Source organism: Schistocerca cancellata, chromosome 2 (assembly GCF_023864275.1).
Source record: "Schistocerca cancellata isolate TAMUIC-IGC-003103 chromosome 2, iqSchCanc2.1, whole genome shotgun sequence".
Lineage (NCBI taxonomy): Eukaryota > Metazoa > Arthropoda > Insecta > Orthoptera > Acrididae > Schistocerca > Schistocerca cancellata.
Window position 1 is genome coordinate 52,106,542 of NC_064627.1, and position 18,941 is coordinate 52,125,482.

Below are 18,941 nucleotides of genomic sequence, written 5' to 3' on the forward strand. Positions count from 1 at the left end.
AACTTTGGCATAACAGCAAATAACTTTGAGAGCTGCTAAATGTTTTACAACAAACCTCGATGTGCTACCTAATTTTTTGAAGTGACAGTCGAGCTTTATGGGGACTCTGTATGCTTGCAAAGATCGTTTAGCCACACTACGCTAGACTCTGACGAGGAGAACTCGGCAACTACCATAACCTGATTTCTCAGAAACTACGCTCGGTGGAAGAAGAGTCAAAATAAGTGAACACGTGTCTTGGGCTACCTGTGGATACTCGACCGTTCCCGAGAATATGACGATCAAAGTTTTTGACGTATCGTAGGTACCTTTTAGTGCACTTTACTTCAGCGGAAATGGTGGCGCAGTGGCTAGGGTTGCGGTTCCTCATTTTTGCGCCCGGTCTTCGAAACCCGATTATTGTTTTCATTCATATTGTTTGATTTTATTTTTTTTTTTTCATCTATCTGCCCATGTCTGTAAAAGGTTACCAGAGGAATGTTATTATCAAGTCAGAGGTTACGAGGGCTTTATATTAATTGAGAAATTACAACTGAGTTTCACAATAAGCGTCATACATTTATTATGTAATGTATATGTGAATGTTATTTGCAAGGTTTATAATGTTTTTGATTTCTCATATTCTTATACACACATCAAAAGAAGTTTTGCGTCACCCCAGTTCCCAGACCTCCTGAAGATAGATGTTGACTGTGGATATTGTATCACAGACACAGTCCCTTTGACTGTCCAGAGATGTCACTAAACCCGCCCAAAGATGTAAACACTCATGCATGAGCAGCGGCTATTAGAGTGAGGGATTCCGACAGCCGATCAGTTCCAGTCAGTCCGCCAGGAAGGAGGTACACAGCTCGTGTTGTCTGTAGTTCAACCATGACTAGACGGTCAATACAGAGGTTCGATCGCGTCCGCATTGTTACTTTGTGCCAGGAAGGGCTATCAACAAGGGAAGTGTCCAGGCGTCTCGGAGTGAACCGAAGCGATTTTGTTCGGACATGGAGGAGATACAGAGAGACAGGAACTGTCGAACATATGCCTCGCTCAGGCCGCCCAAGGGACACTACTGCAGTGGATGACCGCTATTTAAGGATTCTGGCTCGGAGGAACCTTGACAGCAACGCTGCTTTTCGTGCAGCTACACGACGTCGTGTTCAAACTGTGCGCAATAGGCTGCATGAAGCGCAACTTCCGACGTCCATGGCGAGGTCCGTCTTTGCAACCACGACACCATGCAGCGCGGTACAGATGGGCCCAACAACATGCCGAACGGACCACTCAGGACTGGCATAGATTCTCTTCACCGATGAGTGTCTCATATGCCTTCAACCAGACAATCGTCGTTTGGAGGCAACCCGGTCACGCTGAGCGCTTTAGACACACTGTCCAGCGGGTGCAGCAAGGTGGAGGTTCCCTGCTGTTTTGGGGTGGTATTCTGTGGGGCCGACGTACGCCGCTGGTGGTAATGGAAGGCGCCGTAACGGCTGTACCATACGTGAATGCTATCCTCTGGCCGATAGTGCAACCATATCGGTAGCATATTGGCGAGGAATTCGTCTTCATGGACGACAATTCTCGCTCCCATCTTGCACATCTTGTGAATGACTTCCTTCAAGGTTGCTCGACTAGAGTGGCCAGCATGTTCTCCAGACATGAACCCTATGCCTGGGACTGAAAAGGGCTGTTTATGGACCAGGCAACGGCTTTGCTGCAATGGTAGCACCGGTTCCCGTCAGATCACCGAAGTTAAGCACTGTCGGGCGTGGCCGACACTTGGATGAGTGACCATTCGGGCCGCCATGCGCTGTTGCCATTTTTCGGGCTGCACTCAGCCTCGTGATGCCAATTGAGGAGTTACTTGACCGAATAGTAGCGGCTCTGGTCAAAGAAAACCATCACACCGACTGGCCGACCGGGAGAGCGGTGTGCTGACCACACAGCCCTCCTATCTACATCCTCATTGAGGATGACATGGCGGTCGGATGGTCCCAATGGGACCCTTGTAGCTTGAAGCCAGAGTGCTTTTTTCTGTATGGACGGCGTGACCCTCCAACCACTGTGAGGGATCTAGGACGTATCGCCGTTGAGGAGTGGGACAATCTGAACCAACAGTGCCTTGATGAACTTGTTGATAGTATGCCACGACGAATACAGCCATGGATCAGTGGGATCAGTGCAAGAGGACGTGCTACTGGGCATTAGGGGTACCGGTGTGTACAGCAATCTGGACCACCACCTCTGAAGGTCTCGCTGTATGGTGGTACAACATGCAATGTGTGTTTTCATGAGCAATAAAAAGGGTGGAAATGATGTTTATGTTGATCTCTATTCCAATTTCCTGTACAGGTGCCGGAACTCTCGGAACCGAAGTGATGCAACACTTTTTTTCATGTTGTATTTCATTCTTTTTTTACACTTTATTCTAATTTTTATTCTTCAAGAAGATTTGGTACATTCCCTTGGATGATACTGATCGTAGAAACATTCGAAACGGAAATTCCGAACACCACGAGCATCGCGCGCAGGATATTTCTTCGTACGAATCTCACTCGGGAGAGAAACGTCGTAAACATTGCTGAAGATTCCACGCACTGGAAACAATTTCTTGGCAAACCGTCCATAGCGGATCACACTACTGGAAATTGGCGCTTGCAAATGGTTATGAATCAAGATACACTACAGGAATTTCACCGATAACAATTTCAAATATCTATCTCATTCATTTATTTTTATTTAGGTTTTTTTAATTCATTCGCCAGAAATACAATTAGTGGGCGAAAAAAGACGGCATTGTTTGATTTTACAGACCAAATCACCTAAAACTTGCACCGCAAATATTGAGGAAATGGAAACTGCTATTGGTGTGCGGTTTTCACAGAATGTATTGATAATAGTGTTAGCCAATCAACAGATTGTAATAATAGAAATTGTGTCTTTTGTGCAATTTTTTTAAATGCAGCAAAGGCTACTGACATTAACAATCTAAAGTTTGGCAAATTAGAATGACAGCGGCGTTTGTTGCAGGATTCTGTTCCGATACCGACACTTGTACAATACCTGAGGTAGCATATACTAAAGAACAGCACATGTCATACACTAAGTAACGTGGATTCTGACCAGTAACGAGACAACTGACTATAACAAATTGTGTTCAAAATTACCAGTGGAAGCGGCAATACACACTTCCAGTCTGCTATAGAACGACTGTTGCACACGAGCTGGCATTTCAGCTGAAATGTCAGAGCAGGCTGTAGCAATACTTCGTTGCATATCATCGGGTGTGGCTGGTATGTCCTTGCAGACAGCGTGTTTCAGTTTTCCCCCAGAAAATAGTCTACAGCGTCAAATCAGGGGAACGGCCCGACCAAGGCACAGGCGCTTTGCGTCCAAAGCAACGATTCGGAAAAATTCTTGAAGTCAAACTGTAGTACTATGGGCTGGACAGCCATCACGTTGGTACCACTAGTTCCTTCTAGTCTGCAGAGGAACGTCTTCTAGTACACGTGAAAGATGGTCTGTTAGGAGGCTGCGATACATGTCCGCGTTCAGTGTTTAATCTATGAAAAGCGAGCCTATGAGCTGATGGTTTACTATCCTACACAACACGTTTACACTCCATGGACAACAACGTTCCAGCTAACGAAACAAAAGGGGGGTGTCAACAGACGAACAGTGGATGTTTCGGCTGTTTACCTGGCCGTGTTTGGTAAATGTGGCTTCGCCACTAAACAATACACATGATACATCTGGAGTATCCTGACTTAATGCCCCTGAGTCTCATAATACACTCCTGGAAATGGAAAAAAGAACACATTGACACCGGTGTGTCAGACCCACCATACTTGCTCCGGACACCGCCAGAGGGCTGTACAAGCAATGATCACACGCACGGCACAGCGGACACATCAGGAACCGCGGTGTTGGCCGTCGAATGGCGCTAGCTGCGCAGCATTTGTGCACCGCCGCCGTCAGTGTCAGCCAGTTTGCCGTGGCATACGGAGCTCCATCGCAGTCTTTAACACTGGTAGCATGCCGCGACAGCGTGGACGTGAACCGTATGTGCAGTTGACGGACTATGAGCGAGGGCGTATAGTGGGCATGCGGGAGGCCGGGTGGACGTACTGCCGAATTGCTCAACACGTGGGGCGTGAGGTCTCCACAGTACATCGATGTTGTCGCCAGTGGTCGGCGGAAGGTGCACGTGCACGTCGACCTGGGACCGGACCGCAGCGACGCACGGATGCACGCCAAGACCGTAGGATCCTACGCAGTGCCGTAGGGGACCGCACCGCCACTTCCCAGCAAATTAGGGACACTGTTGCTCCTGGGGTATCGGCGAGGACCATTCGCAACCGTCTCCATGAAGCTGGGCTACGGTCCCGCACACCGTTAGGCCGTCTTCCGCTCAAGCCCCAACATCGTGCAGCCCGCCTCCAGTGGTGTCGCGACAGGCGTGAATGGAGGGACGAATGGAGACGTGTCGTCTTCAGCGATGAGAGTCGCTTCTGCCTTGGTGCCAATGATGGTCGTATGCGTGTTTGGCGCCGTGCAGGTGAGCCCCACAATCAGGACTGCATACGACCGAGGCACACAGGGCCAACACCCGGCATCATGGTGTGGGGAGCGATCTCCTACACTGGCCGTACACCACTGGTGATCGTCGAGGGGACACTGAATAGTGCACGGTACATCCAAACCGTCATCGAACCCATCGTTCTACCATTCCTAGACCGGCAAGGGAACTTGCTGTTCCAACAGGACAATGCACGTCCGCATGTATCCCGTGCCACCCAACGTGCTCTAGAAGGTGTAAGTCAACTACCCTGGCCAGCAAGATCTCCGGATCTGTCCCCCATTGAGCATGTTTGGGACTGGATGAAGCGTCGTCTCACGCGGTCTGCACGTCCAGCACGAACGCTGGTCCAACTGAGGCGCCAGGTGGAAATGGCATGGCAAGCCGTTCCACAGGACTACATCCAGCATCTCTACGATCGTCTCCATGGGAGAATAGCAGCCTGCATTGCTGCGAAAGGTGGATACACACTGTACTAGTGCCGACATTGTGCATGCTCTGTTGCGTGTGTCTATGTGCCTGTGGTTCTGTCAGTGTGATCATGTGATGTATCTGACCCCAGGAATGTGTCAATAAAGTTTCCCCTTCCTGGGACAATGAATTCACGGTGTTCTTATTTCAATTTCCAGGAGTGTAGTTGCCATGCAGCTCTTCATGGAGGGAGATGTGGTAGGGATGCAACCTATACCGATGGAGAGTGCGTAGAACGATTGCCTGAGTCGAGTCACTTCCTCGTGCGATTGCGCAGGAGCTGATGACGTGTGGATCAATTCCGTCAGCACCGAGTACATTGATTTCCTCCTTTTCCACCGTCACTTGTTTCCCTGTGTTACACTGTCAACTTGTTGTGCTACGACCTTCACGTAAATGGTTGAAGAGGTTGCTATGTAATAGCCGAGACTGTTGACGTCTATTCGGATATCTTGCCGCATACACGGTACAAGAACAAATTGCGTTTTTCTTACTCTCTCCAGACAACATGAGCATGTCGGCTTTTTCTGCTGTGGTAAATCCCATTGTCCACTCACCACCTGCTGCTTGGACTGTCACACACTAACCGAGTGACTCCCTCGGGCATGGGTGTGCGTGTTGTCCTTAGCGTAACTTAGTTTAAGTCAGATTAAGTAGTGTGTAAGTCTAGCGACCGATGATCCAAGCAGTTTGGCCCCATAGAACTTACCACAAATTACCAATTTTCGTAACCGAGTAACAAGTCGCAGTGCTCTCAGGGTGTGGTGTCACCGCCAGACACCACACTTGCTAGGTGGTAGCTTTAAATCGGCCGCGGTCCGTTAGTACATGTCGGACCCGCGTGTCGCCACTGTCAGTGATCGCAGACCGAGCGCCACCATACGGCAGGTCTAGAGAGACGTACTAGCACTCGCCCCAGTTGTACGACGACTTTGCTAGCGACTACACTGACGAAGCCTTTCTCTCATTTGCCGAGAGACAGTTAGAACAGCCGTCAGCTAAGTCCATGGCTACGACCTAGCAAGGCGCCATTAACCATTTCTGGAGAGAGTCTCACTTGTATCATCAAGAATGCTGTATACATATGATGGATTAAAGTTAAGTATTCCTGGAGCTACGTACTTTTCTTTATAGCATTCATTACGTATCCTGTTTCAGACCTCACGCCCATCTGCGTGAGCTTAACGCGTGCCTTTCGGCTACTTCCGAGTGGCGTGGCTGTCTTGCTACGCCACAACACAGGGAACACACAAGCACACTGTAAGCGAAATTAACAACATCGCACCTAGCAACTACGCAGGTTGAATGGCACAAACAAGTGTCGGTATGGAAATTTTACAAAATACCACATCTCGTAAATGACTCGTACACAACCCTGCAACAAACACCACAGACACTCTAATTCACCCGACTTTAGTTTGTTGATGCCAAGGGGCATAGTTCCAATTAAAAATGTGTATGTTTGCACAAAAGGTACACTTTAAAGCAGTATTGTAATCTGCTAATTGGCTAACAGTACGAGCCCCTGACAACCAATCCACTCTGTGAAAACTGCACATCAAGAGCACTGTGCTATTTCTCTGGCGCGTTGCGTATCCGGCACTATCGATAGCGACTTGTATTTCTGTTTCCGGCTGGTTCGGCCTGCGCAGGCGCTGAGGCGGCTGCTGCCCTCTGGAGGGTTTTTCGCCTTGGGCACGCAATGGGTCCTTTAGCCTGCTGTCTTTGGTGATGTCTATCTCCTGTGGAGGGTGAAATGTGTCAAGGCTGTTATGTGTGACTGCTTCCTCGTGTTATGACAAATTGCCTATGGCGGGTGAAACGTTACTGACTTCGGTACGCGATACTTGTGCCATCTTGCAGGGTTTACCGTTCCTACCGACTGTAATTGTCGAACTTCGTCCTTAAGGGCATCGATCTTGTCAAAAACTCGTAGAGCCTTGTCACGGACCTTCTCTTGTACAGTAGTCTCGTGGAGTGCGGTGCGGATGTCGACGTTTCTTGTCCACCATGGAGCTCCTGTGATCCATCGATAGCAAATGTTTTGCAGCGCTTGGAGTTTGTTGTAGTTGGAGACGCACGTAGTTCCCCACGAGGTGGAGCCATACAACATTGTGGGTTCCACCGTTGCCTTATACAATTGGAGTTTAGTCTTAGGGTTGAGATCCTTACTCTTCAGGAACGGAATCAACGACCTGGCCATCTTCTGGGCTGCCGTCTTCTTGTCGTCAATATGCTGCGTAAAGAGTAATTTTTTGTCAAGGTAGACACCGAGATACTTCACTCCCGGCGACCATGGGATAAATTGGTCAGCTATTTGGAGTCTGTCGTTGAGAACTGGTTTCCTCCGTCTGAACAGAACGGCTGCCGTCTTCGTCGGGTTGATCGTTATCTTATTGTGCAGCGCCCAGCGTTCCATTACAGCAAGTTGCTGTTGCATCCTAGCGACGAGCTGGTCCAAGTGTCGTCCAGTTGTCAGAAAGGCCGTATCGTCTCGCGGAGGGCCACGCGCGCTCGGCTCGGCAGTTGGATTCGCACCGAGCTGGCAGTATTTTGACTTCAGCCCCGGCGCGGAGGTGTGGTCTCTTTGTTGGCGGGCCTCGTTGATTTGGCCGTTGGGCGGTGTGGCGTGTTGGCGATGTGCTGTAGTGGACAACTGACGGATCCCCGCGCGCGATCGCTCGAGGTTTTCCGCCTCTGAAAAGGGTGCCACGATACCGCTTGGGTTTCCACACGCAGGAGTTGTAAGGACTGCAGGGCAGGCTGTCTGTGTGTTTGCTGTGTCCGGTCTGCGTGGCGGGGTTCGTTTCACCTTACTTCAGCTGTTGTTTATATTTTCTACTTGATTCCGTTTTGGCCGGAGTCTAGGCGTCGAGTTTTCTGCTGGTGTGTGCCCAGTCGTCGCCCCCGTTTCCCCACCCGGGGGGCAGCTGTATCTGTTGCTGGGAATTATTTGGCAGTGTGTGTTTAGCGTGGTTCAAATGGCTCTGAGCACTATGGGACTTAACTTCTGAGGTCATCAGTCCCCTAGAACTTAGAACTACTTAAACCTAACTAACCTAAGGACATCACACAACACTCAGTCATCACGAGGCAGAGAAAATTCCTGATCCCGCCGGTTTAGCGTGGACCTGGTGTGCTCACGCGCCCTGATTCTGAGTTGAAATTACTGTGGTCAGGCTGGCACGGTTGCTGGAGTGTGTGTTATTCGTTTTCTGGCTTGCTGGGGACTGCGCGCGCGCCTGTTCCGTTTGTGATGTGGCAGCAATCTGATATTTTTATATGTGCTTGTTAAGTTGCTAGCAATTGCTTTTAGCCTTCTGCTTACTTATTTTTATTGAAATTGCTAGACATTGTCATTTGCCTGTTCTTTTACCTTTATTTATTTGTAGTGTGAATTAAGCCTCAGACGATGTCCAAGGTGCTAGCAATTGATTTTAGCCTCGTGTGTACTTAATCCTATTTAAATTCTTGGGCATTGCCATTTGCTTGTTATTTTACTCTTATTTATTTGTTGTGCCAGTTAGCCCTAAGATGACGTCAGACCTTGGTATCAGTCAACCTTATTTTGGCTACTAGCGCTCAAGTGCAATATTGCCGGGCCTATCCCGGATTTGTCATTAATTGAGAGCAAGTGCACTTGCGTATGGTATTTACTATGTTTCCCACCCCCCCACACCCCCACACCCCCTCTTCTTATTTCGTGTAAACTGATTTTGGTGAGATTGCTAGGTGGCCTGTGTTATTTTATTACCTATGTAAGTTTGCCCGCTGCCGCAGTCGTAACATGTTTTGACCGGCAAGCAGCCCATGTTGGCTAGAGTTTGAATGTGGTCTGCGCTGTTGAAATCAGCAAACTTTCAGTAAGGAAGCAAAGGTGGGCTTTGCCGTACATATATTTATTATTTGAGCTAGTCATGTACGTGTTGTTGTGTTAAGGGTTTTAGGGCATTTTTAATTCAGATGCCTTTTGGAAATTTTATCACTCTTTTAAAGAAGGTATAGGAAGGAGTAACTTCGACTAAAAATTTAATTGTAAATTATACATTTGTGCGCCACATTACAAAATTTAACTGTATTAGGTGAAAGTATGTACTTTAATGCACAATGATTATTTGCTAATGTATCAAATTTTAAACAGTTTGTTTCGCAGTGATTCAAACGACACAAATAAGTTTCTATGTTCACCTGTGGCATATAACATTTTTATTACCTCGTATTGTAAGCAGCTCGATTTGTTTGTGTAACTGTAATTTGTAAGCCACAGTATAATTTATTACAATTAATTAATTGTTTTGGGGAAATAAACCTTGAATTGTATGTCCCCTTTCCATTAACCGTATCCCATCCAAATCGTCCGCTCAAGCTCTTTCAGTTTCCGTAATGTTTTCGGCCCAAGTTTTTGGTAATTCATCCTCTTTATTGGAAAGCATTCGTGGAGGAATCTTCTACGGACACGGGTAACTGAAACACTAAAAGGAAAGTAATGATTTGGTTTCGAACACGTGGCGCAGAAGTGTGAAATCGCGTCACGAGCCGCTGTGTTACGGTATCGATTGTACTACTGCAAAAACAGATATAATGTCTTATGGGATAACAGCAATCAGTGATTTTATAATGTTGTTTAAAATCCGTCTTGATTGCAAAAAATTATTTTTTTTATTATTCATATGACCGGTTTCGGTTCATTCAGAACCGTCTTCAGATCTGTAAAAATAATTATACTAATTTACCATTTCACAGAAGCAAATGTTTTTCATCCTATCTAATCAACATCAAATGTACCAGAACGTACCTGATATTTCAGTTACAGGAGTAACCCGTCCAAATCCAGCAACTTTCACATGCTACGTCACATAAAATTGGTTGGCAGAGTGCACGTCATTTATATTGATTATAGCACTATTACCCACAGGTGGCGTCTGGTACATTTTGTTACATTCCATTTGTACATACTGTATTCAGTAGATCTTTTTATATTAAAAATATTTGGCTAAAATATGTAGATGTCAAAGTTAAAATCTGTACTTGTCAGGAATTAAAAAACAGTAAAATTATCATTTTTATACGATCTAAAAGCATAGGGCGATTTATATATCTATGGTGCTGGTGTGAACTTTTTTTCCTCTACGGACTGCTTCCGTGGTTTCCGCCATTTTGGTGTTGTGTCGCGGTGCGCTCAGTCGTCTGATGTCCATCGCCGCGGGCAAGAGGGCCGCACAGGAGGGCCACGTCAACGACGTTTTTAATATAAAAAGATCTACTGAATACAGTATGTACAAATGGAATGTAACAAATGTACCAGACGCCACCTGTCGGTAATAGTGCTATAATCAATATAAATGACGTGCACTCTGCCAACCAATTTTATGTGACGTAGCATGTGAAAGTTGCTGGATTTGGACGGGTTACTCCTGTAACTGAAATATCAGGTACGTTCTGGTACATTTGATGTTGATTAGATAGGATGAAAAACATTTGCTTCTGTGAAATGGTAAATTAGTATAATTATTTTTACAGATCTGAAGACGGTTCTGAATGAACCGAAACCGGTCATATGAATAATAAAAAAAATTTTTTTTGCAGTCAAGATGGATTTTAAGCAACATTAAAAAAGATTGTACTATTCGCTCGCTAAAAGTCACACAAACTACCTCGAAAGCTTTGACCGCCATTTTCCGAGAAACGGTGAACTACCTACGGATAAGCCGAGCCACGTGTTCACTTATTTTGGATCTTCTCCCACTGAGCGAAGTTTCTGGGAAATCGGGCTGTGGCACTTGCCGTGTTCTCCTCGAGCGAGGGGAGCACAGTGGGGGAGGCTGACCTCGTTGCGCAGGCGCAGGCCGTAGCCGGCGGTGGAGAGCACGCCGGAACGCTGGCACGCCCTCAGCTGCCCCTGCGCGTCCAGCACGACGCCGCGCGGCGAGTAGTACATCTCCAGCAGCTGCGACAGCCGCAGCCGGCCCATCTGCTCCAGCCACGCGCGCAGCCCGCCGCCCAGCACCAGGCCTGCGGGGACACCACACGGCTGTCAGAGGCGTCTCAGGGATAGCCATACATTTATTTACACTACTGGCCATTAAAATTGCTACACCAAGAAGAAATGCAGATGACGAACGGGTATTCATTGGACAAATATATTATACTAGAACTGACATGTAATTACATTCTCACGCAATTTGGGTGCATAGATCCTGAGAAATCAGTACCCAGAACAACCACCTCTGGCCGTAATAACGGCCTTGATACGCCTGGGCATTGAGTCAAACAGAGCTTGGATGGCGTGTACAGGTACACCTGCCATTGCAGCTTCAACACGATACCACAGTTCATCAAGAGTACCGACTGGCGTATTGTGGCGAGTCAGTTGCGCGGCCATCATTGACCAGACGCTTACAGTTGGTGAGAGATCTGGAGAATGTGCTGGCCACGGCAGCAGTCGAACATTTTCTGTATCCACAAAGGCCCGTACAGGACCTGCAACATGCGGTCGTGCATTACCCTGCTGAAATGTAGGGTTTCGCAGGAATCAAATGAAGGGTAGAGCCACGGGTCGTAACACATCTGAAATGTAACGTCCACTGTTCAAAGTGCCGTCAATGCGAACAAGAGGTGACCGAGACGTGTAACCAATGGCACCCCATACCATCACGCCGGGTGATACGCCAGTATGGCGATGACGAATACACGCTTCCAATGTGCGTTCACCGCGATGTCGCCAAACACGTATGCGACCATCATGATGCTGTAAACAGAACCTGGATTCATCCGAAAAAATGACGTTTTGCCATTCGTGCACCCACGTTCGTCGTTGAGTACACCATCGCAGGCGCTCCTGTCTGTGATGCAGCGTCAAGGGTAACCGCAGCCATGGTCTCCGAGCTGATAGTCCATGCTGCTGCAAACGTCGTCGAACTGTTCGTGCAGATGGTTGTTGTCTTGCAAACGTCCCCATCTGTTGACTCACGGATCGAGACGTGGCTGCACGATCCGTTACAGCCATGTGGATAAGATGCCTGTCATCTCGACTGCTAGTGATACGAGGCCGTTGGGATCCAGCACGGCGTTCCGTATTAGCCTCCTCAACCCACCGATTCCATATTCTGCTAACAGTCATTTGATCTCGACCAACGCGAGCAGCAATGTCGCCATACGATAAACCGCAATCGCGATAGGCTACAATCCTACCTTTATCAAAGACGGAAACGTGATGGTACGCATTTCTGCTCCTTACACGAGGCATCACAACAACGTTTCACCACGCAACGCCGGTCAACTGCTGTTTGTGTATGAGAAATCGGTTGGAAACTTTCCTCATGTCAGCACGTTGTAGGTGTCGCCACGGGTGCCAACCTTGTGTGAATGCTCTGAAAAGCTTATCAGTTGCATATCACAGCATCTTCTTCCTGTCGGTTAAATTTCTCGTCCTTAGCACGTCATCTTCGTGGTGTAGCAATTTTAATGGCCAGTAGCGTATTCATTGGCAAGATCCGTCTCGCCCTTGTCGGGCACCATCAGATCAACGTAAGAACGTCCTTTAACGCCAGCACATGGCATTAAGATAAAAATTCTGAGGAAACTTTATCCTATCATGATCAGGTAAATTATATGTGCTGCCATTAAAGGACGGACATTGGCTTACCACATTACTTCTTACGTTAATTCGATGATGCCTCACGAGGCCGAAACACGTCATTGCCAATAAATAGATACAAACAATTTTGCAGGGTTCAGTTTCCAAAAATAGTGAATCAAGAATTTTTTTATTTCCGAAAAAGAAGCCACAATCAAATTTTCATAGATTTTAGTTTAAAATGCTTTCATAATGAAAAACTTCATAAATGACTCCTCAGGGGCTGAATTTCCAAAGACACTGGAACACGTATTTTTTACAAATACCAATTTTCATAGATCTAGATCTAAAAATACTTTAGTACGTCTTTAATAATGATTTATTTTCAAAACCACTTTCATTCGCTATTTTTTCCCCATAAGGGCTACATTTCAATGAAATGTTGAAACACGTGTTTCATTACTTCTGAGCTAGAAACCAATACCAATTTTTGTAGGTCTAGCTTCAAAATTGCCTTAATAGCGACATGTTTCTTTTTTTTTTAAAAAAAAAAAGGAAAACATTCATCCCTTACTTAAACGACGCCTACAGTATAGAATCAACACAGTGGCTCAGTGTGTGACTCAGCCGGTGAGAACATTGCCTTTTTATATATAGAGACTGTATCTGCTGTCTGCTACACACAATGTGAAATAAAATAAAAGTAAAAGAGAAAACGCTGGGGATGCCACGGTTGTGGCGAAACATTTTTACGTATTAAAGCAAAAGAAAATTTTGAAGTGCAAGCACGGAGACGTAGCTCAACATTTCAATGCGATTTGATTTCCACTGTAAATAAGTACTTTCTTCCCTCAATATACTACGTCTTCAAATTTAAAATCAATTTTCACAATGTATTTACCTCTTTTTAGCTGTGTGATCATTATGCCCTACCCAGTCGGGTACAATGGCCACTTGGTTGTTCTTCGACTTATTGATTATGTTTAGGCGCTGTCCTTTTGTTCAACGAGAATGAAAAAAATCAGGCAGGTGTGGTGGTAGTGTGCCGGCCGGGGTGGCCGAGCGGTTCTAGGCGCTACAGTCTGGAACCGCGCGACCGCTACGGTCGCAGGTTCGAATCCTGCCTCGGGCAGGTTAGTTAGGTTTAAGTAGTTCTAAGTTCTAGGGGACTGATTACCTCAGATGTTAAGTCCCATAGTGCTCAGAGCCCTTTGAACCATTTTTTTGTGGTGGTAGTGTAACTACACAACCTGCAATTTTAGAGTTTCTAGATAGATTGCAACTTATCTAAACAAATTATCCCAATGTTAGAGCAGCCTTAACGCCCGCCCTACCCAAAAGGGAAGTTACAGCGTCGTGGAGATGCTGAAGGACTCGAACTGCAAGAGTCTTGAAAACAGACGCCAAATATCCCGTCAAACTCCAGAGTTACAAAGTTTCAAGAACTCTTTTTTTTCATTATTTCTTACAATTAAGGTCTACCCCTAATTACACGTATGGGTTGTAAAATCAACAAAAAAGAATTTACTATCTTTACAATGGTTCTAACTTGCATTACAATTAGAACTTTATTCTTGCTTTGCAAAGACCACATTACAAGTACGATATTTAACAAATTTCTTCCCGCCCTACTTAGTCTTAACAAGCTAAACTTGTTTGGTTACCGTGCCTAATGGTGGGGGCGGGGGCCGGCTACTAATTAGGTACAACCACTGCCTTAAGTTCCCTTTTTTTTTCAACATTTCCGATTACCATTACTATCCTGCATAAGCGCTCTATTTACTAATTTCTATTACTACATTACTAACAGCCACCTACTTCTAATATTTCAGAAAGAATAAAAGGCGCCAACAACTCGACGGAGGATTCAGTCCAAGGCGTCCTGTCCAGCGCTATGTAGGCAGCCAGTCCACCCGACGGCATTCCGTCGATGTTCCAGTCCCAGTCCCATCATAGACGCGAGGGGAGCATCCAGCGCGCACCTCGGCGTGTTACTCCATCCTCGTGACTTTTCCGTATTCAGAGAGTTGTTTGTTTTGGTTGCGTATGTATAAAGTCTGCGAGTGTTTTGAGACCTTGCTAGCTAATCTATTATGCAGAATGTTTCTTGGTTAAAGATACGTTGTCGTACATCATGTGTAGTTACGTTTCTCCTGTCACATTCTGTGACTTGAGTGAGAACAGGGCAGTCAAATAACAAATGTTCTGGCGTACACGGATTCGCCCCAGAGTCGCAACCTTTTGATTCCGTTCTCTCTATCCTGTGAAGACACACAGTGTAGGGGCCACGTCCTGTAAGAAGATGCGCTGTCCTTTGCTGGGCTGAAGGTATTTCAGTCTAAGCCTTTCTCTTATACCTGGGAAGACTGCATGAATCCTTCTTGTAGTATCCGAGTTGTTCCACTGATCTTGCCAAACATTAATTACTTCATTTTTGATTTCTGTTTTACTTGTCAAGTGTTGCCCCATAATGTGTCCTACTGTTTCTCCGTCTCCCTTCTTTAACCAGTAACTCGCGGCTCTATGAAGAATTGTCAGATTCGCTGGGCACAAGCCCATAATCACCAGTAGATCGTAAGCCGGCGATGTCACAAAGGCCCGAATCGATCTTACAAGTATGTTGCGTCGTATTCTTCAAAAAATGGTTCAAATGGCTCTGAGCACTACGGGACTTAACATCTTAGGTCATCAGTCCCCTAGAACTTAGCACTACTTGAACCTAAGTAACCTAAGCACATCACACACATCCATGCCCGAGGCAGGATTCGAACCTGCGACCGTAGCGGTCGCGCGGTTCCAGACTGAAGCGCCTAGAACCGGTCGGCCACTCCGGCCGGCCTCGTATTCTTCTTAAGTCATGGACGGCTTCACAAGCTGTGGGACCATAGGCTGGGGCCATAGCTCACCATCGAAGCCATTATGTTTACGTGATATGGCTTGATAGTATGAGGACAGACATGAAATCATCACAGCCCTATAGTAATCAGCTTGTGCTTCACCGCTGGAGCTTTTCTACCTACTTGCTCAATATGTGCTCCAAAGTTCCATCCCTGATCCAGGTATACTCCCGGACATCTAGAAACTTGTCGCGGTGGACTACACTTTCATTTATTCTTAAGTGTGGGGGTCTGTAGTCAGTTTCCCCTTTAGCATGATGTAACATGACTAATGAGGTGCTACTCTCGTTTTTGTTCGATTACAATGGTCCATTAAGATACTTATTGCGGTCCTGCACCTATCTTCCAACTATACTCTACTGTTGCCCTTCACCAGGAACAACAGATCGTCGGCGTAGGCCACGGCCCCAATATCGATGCTTCTACCTGCAGAGACTACAGCAGTGGCTCTATGTTCGACAGGGACACATACTGAGCCCCGGGTACATCCTTCGGTGACATTCTTCGTAACAACTGTATCGGGGACGTCACCCGCACCGCCCGTTTTACACAGAAATGGCCGCGCGGGATTAGCCGACCGGTCTCAGCGCTGCAGTCATGGACTGTGCGGCTGGTCCCGACGGAGGTTCGAGTCCTCCCTCGGGCATGGGTGTGTGTGTTTGTACTTAGGACAATTTAGGTTATCATCATGTGAAACTCAGCTCGCCCTATTTGCCCAAGAAATTCACAGTGCCGTAGACACTGGCGAGCAGATTGATGCCGTATTCCTGGACTTCAGGAAGGCATTTGATACGGTTCCGCACTTACGTTTAGTGAAAAAAATACGAGCTTACGGAATATCGGACCAGGTTTGTGACTGGATTCAGGATTTCCTAGAAGAAAGAACACAACATGTCATTCTTAACGGTTCAAAATCTGCAGATGTAGAGGTAATTTCGGGAGTACCGCAAGGAAGCGTGATAGGACCTTTATTGTTTACAATATACATAAATGACTTAGTTGACAACATCGGTAGCTCCGTGAGGCTATTTGCAGATGACACGGTTGTCTACAAGAAAGTAGCAACATCAGAAGACTCGTACGTACTCCAGAAAGACCTGCAGAGGATTAATGCATGGTGCGACAGCTGGCAGCTTTCCCTAAACGTAGATAAATGTAATATAATGCGCATACATAGGGGCAGAAATCCATTCCAGTACGATTATGCCATAGGTGGTAAATCATTGGAAGCGGTAACGACCGTAAAATACTTAGGAGTTACTATCCGGAGCGATCTGAAGTGGAATGATCACATAAAACAAATAGTGGGAAAAGCAGGCGCCAGGTTGAGATTCATAGGAAGAATTCTAAGAAAATGTGACTCATCGACGAAAGAAGTAGCTTACAAAACGCTTGTTCGTCCGATTCTTGAGTATTGCTCATCAGTATGGGACCCTTACCAGGTTGGATTAATAGAAGAGATAGACATGATCCAGCGAAAAGCAGCGCGATTCGTCATGGGGACATTTAGTCAGCGCGAGAGCGTTACGGAGATGCTGAACAAGCTCCAGTGGCGGACACTTCAAGAAAGGCGTTACGCAATACGGAGAGGTTTATTATCGAAATTACGAGAGAGCACATTCCGGGAAGAGATGGGCAACATATTACTACCGCCCACATATATCTCGCGTAATGATCACAACGAAAAGATCCGAGAAATTAGAGCAAATACGGAGACTTACAAGCAGTCGTTCTTCCCACGCACAATTCGTGAATGGAACAGGGAAGGGGGGATCAGATAGTGGTACAATAAGTACCCTCCGCCACACACCGTAAGGTGGCTCGCGGAGTATAGATGTAGATGTAGATGTAGATGTAGTGTGTAAGCTTAGCGACTGATGACCTTAGCAGTTAAGCCCCATAAGATTTCACACAGTAATGCCTCAGACTACAGTATAGCGGACCTGGGAACCGTATCTCCCGCAAGTGAGAGAACAATGGCAGCCACCACAGGCTGTCAAAGGCACCATCTACAGCTACCATTACGCCTAGGAGGTACGAGAAGGTAAACGAGGAGGCAAATTCGGCCGCCAGATTGATGGCGTCCTCTTTGGAACACCCCTGACGAAAGTCGAAATGTCACCCGTGCGTATCTCTTAGTTCCCAATGAATTTCCAGTCGAGAACAGAGCAATTTGTCTAAAGTCTTTCCTAACGTATCTAACAGACATATAGGCCGGTAAGATTTGAATTCACGTGGGTCCCTGTCCTGTTTCTTAGAATTATCGCCTTTGCCTGCTTCCAAATTTCAGGGAATTGCCGCAATTCCAGGAATTTGTTGTACAACCTGGTCAGAGTTGCTGCTATTTTGTTTGCAACGATTTAAAGAACCTCGACGGGGATACCATCGGGTCCCTGGAGGGTTTGTGGTTTTCATTTTAACTATTTTCTGCGCTACTTCTAGGGACGAAAACGGATAAACTGGCGTTTCGTTTACGTATTGTGTCTCCAAGAACAGTCTGATCTGGACTTGGGCCGGATTGGCCTGTTCTAGGCTGTCGTCCGGAAACAGGACATCCTGCAGTACCTTGACCGTTATACTCTTGCGCTTGTTAACGACTTCTGCCCTGGAATTCCTACTGATGCCAGAACTGTAGGTGCCCTTATTTTCTCACGAACCACCTTTTATGGTGTTCTTCCACAAATTTGTCCCAACTTGCCCGTCACATATTGTTTTCTTATATATGTGGTGGAAGTAGAGAGGATATAAAATGTAGACTGGCAATGGCAAGGAAAGCGTTTCTGAAGAAGAGAAATTTGTTAACATCGAGTATAGATTTAAGTGTCAGGAAGTCGTTTCCGAAAGTATTTGTATGGAGTGTAGCCATGTATGGAAGTGAAACATAGACGATAAATGGTTTAGACAAGAAGAGAATAGAAGCTTTTGAAATGTGGTGCTACAGAAGAATGCTGAAGATTAGGTGCGTAGATCACATAACTAATGAGGAGGTATTGAATAGGATTGTGGAGAAGAGAAGTTTGTGGCACAACTTGACTAGAAGAAGGGATCTGTTGGTAGGACATGTTCTGAGACATCGAGGGATCACCAATTTAGTATTGGAGGGCAGCGTGGTGGGTAAAAATCGTAGAGGGAGGCCAAGAGATGAATACACTAAGCAGATTCAGAAGGATGTAGGTTGCAGTAGGTACTGGGAGATGAAGAAGCTTGCACAGGATAGAGTAGCATGGAGAGCTGCATCAAACCAGACCACAACAACAACAACATCTTTGCCGAAGATATCTGAACACATTTAAGTGAAGTAAAGCTGTGAGGACCGGGCGTGAGTCGTGCTTCGGTAGCTCAGATGATCTTACTGCGCCGGTGTCCCAGGAATACCCTGGAAACGAAGTACCCAGACAAGAACTGGCGACAGATATGGCGCGTTATA

At 46.4% G+C, this 18,941-nt stretch overlaps 1 protein-coding gene across 1 annotated transcript in view; it reads right to left on the reverse strand.

Annotated features, from left to right (window-relative positions):
• Window positions 1–18,941, reverse strand: part of LOC126150768 (uncharacterized) — a 204,676-nt gene that overhangs the window by 98,464 nt on the left and 87,271 nt on the right. The window contains exon 3 of the mRNA XM_049915897.1: window positions 10,869–11,053. Within this exon, the coding sequence (XP_049771854.1) occupies window positions 10,869–11,053 (185 nt within the window). The remainder of the gene's footprint in view (window positions 1–10,868; window positions 11,054–18,941) is intronic.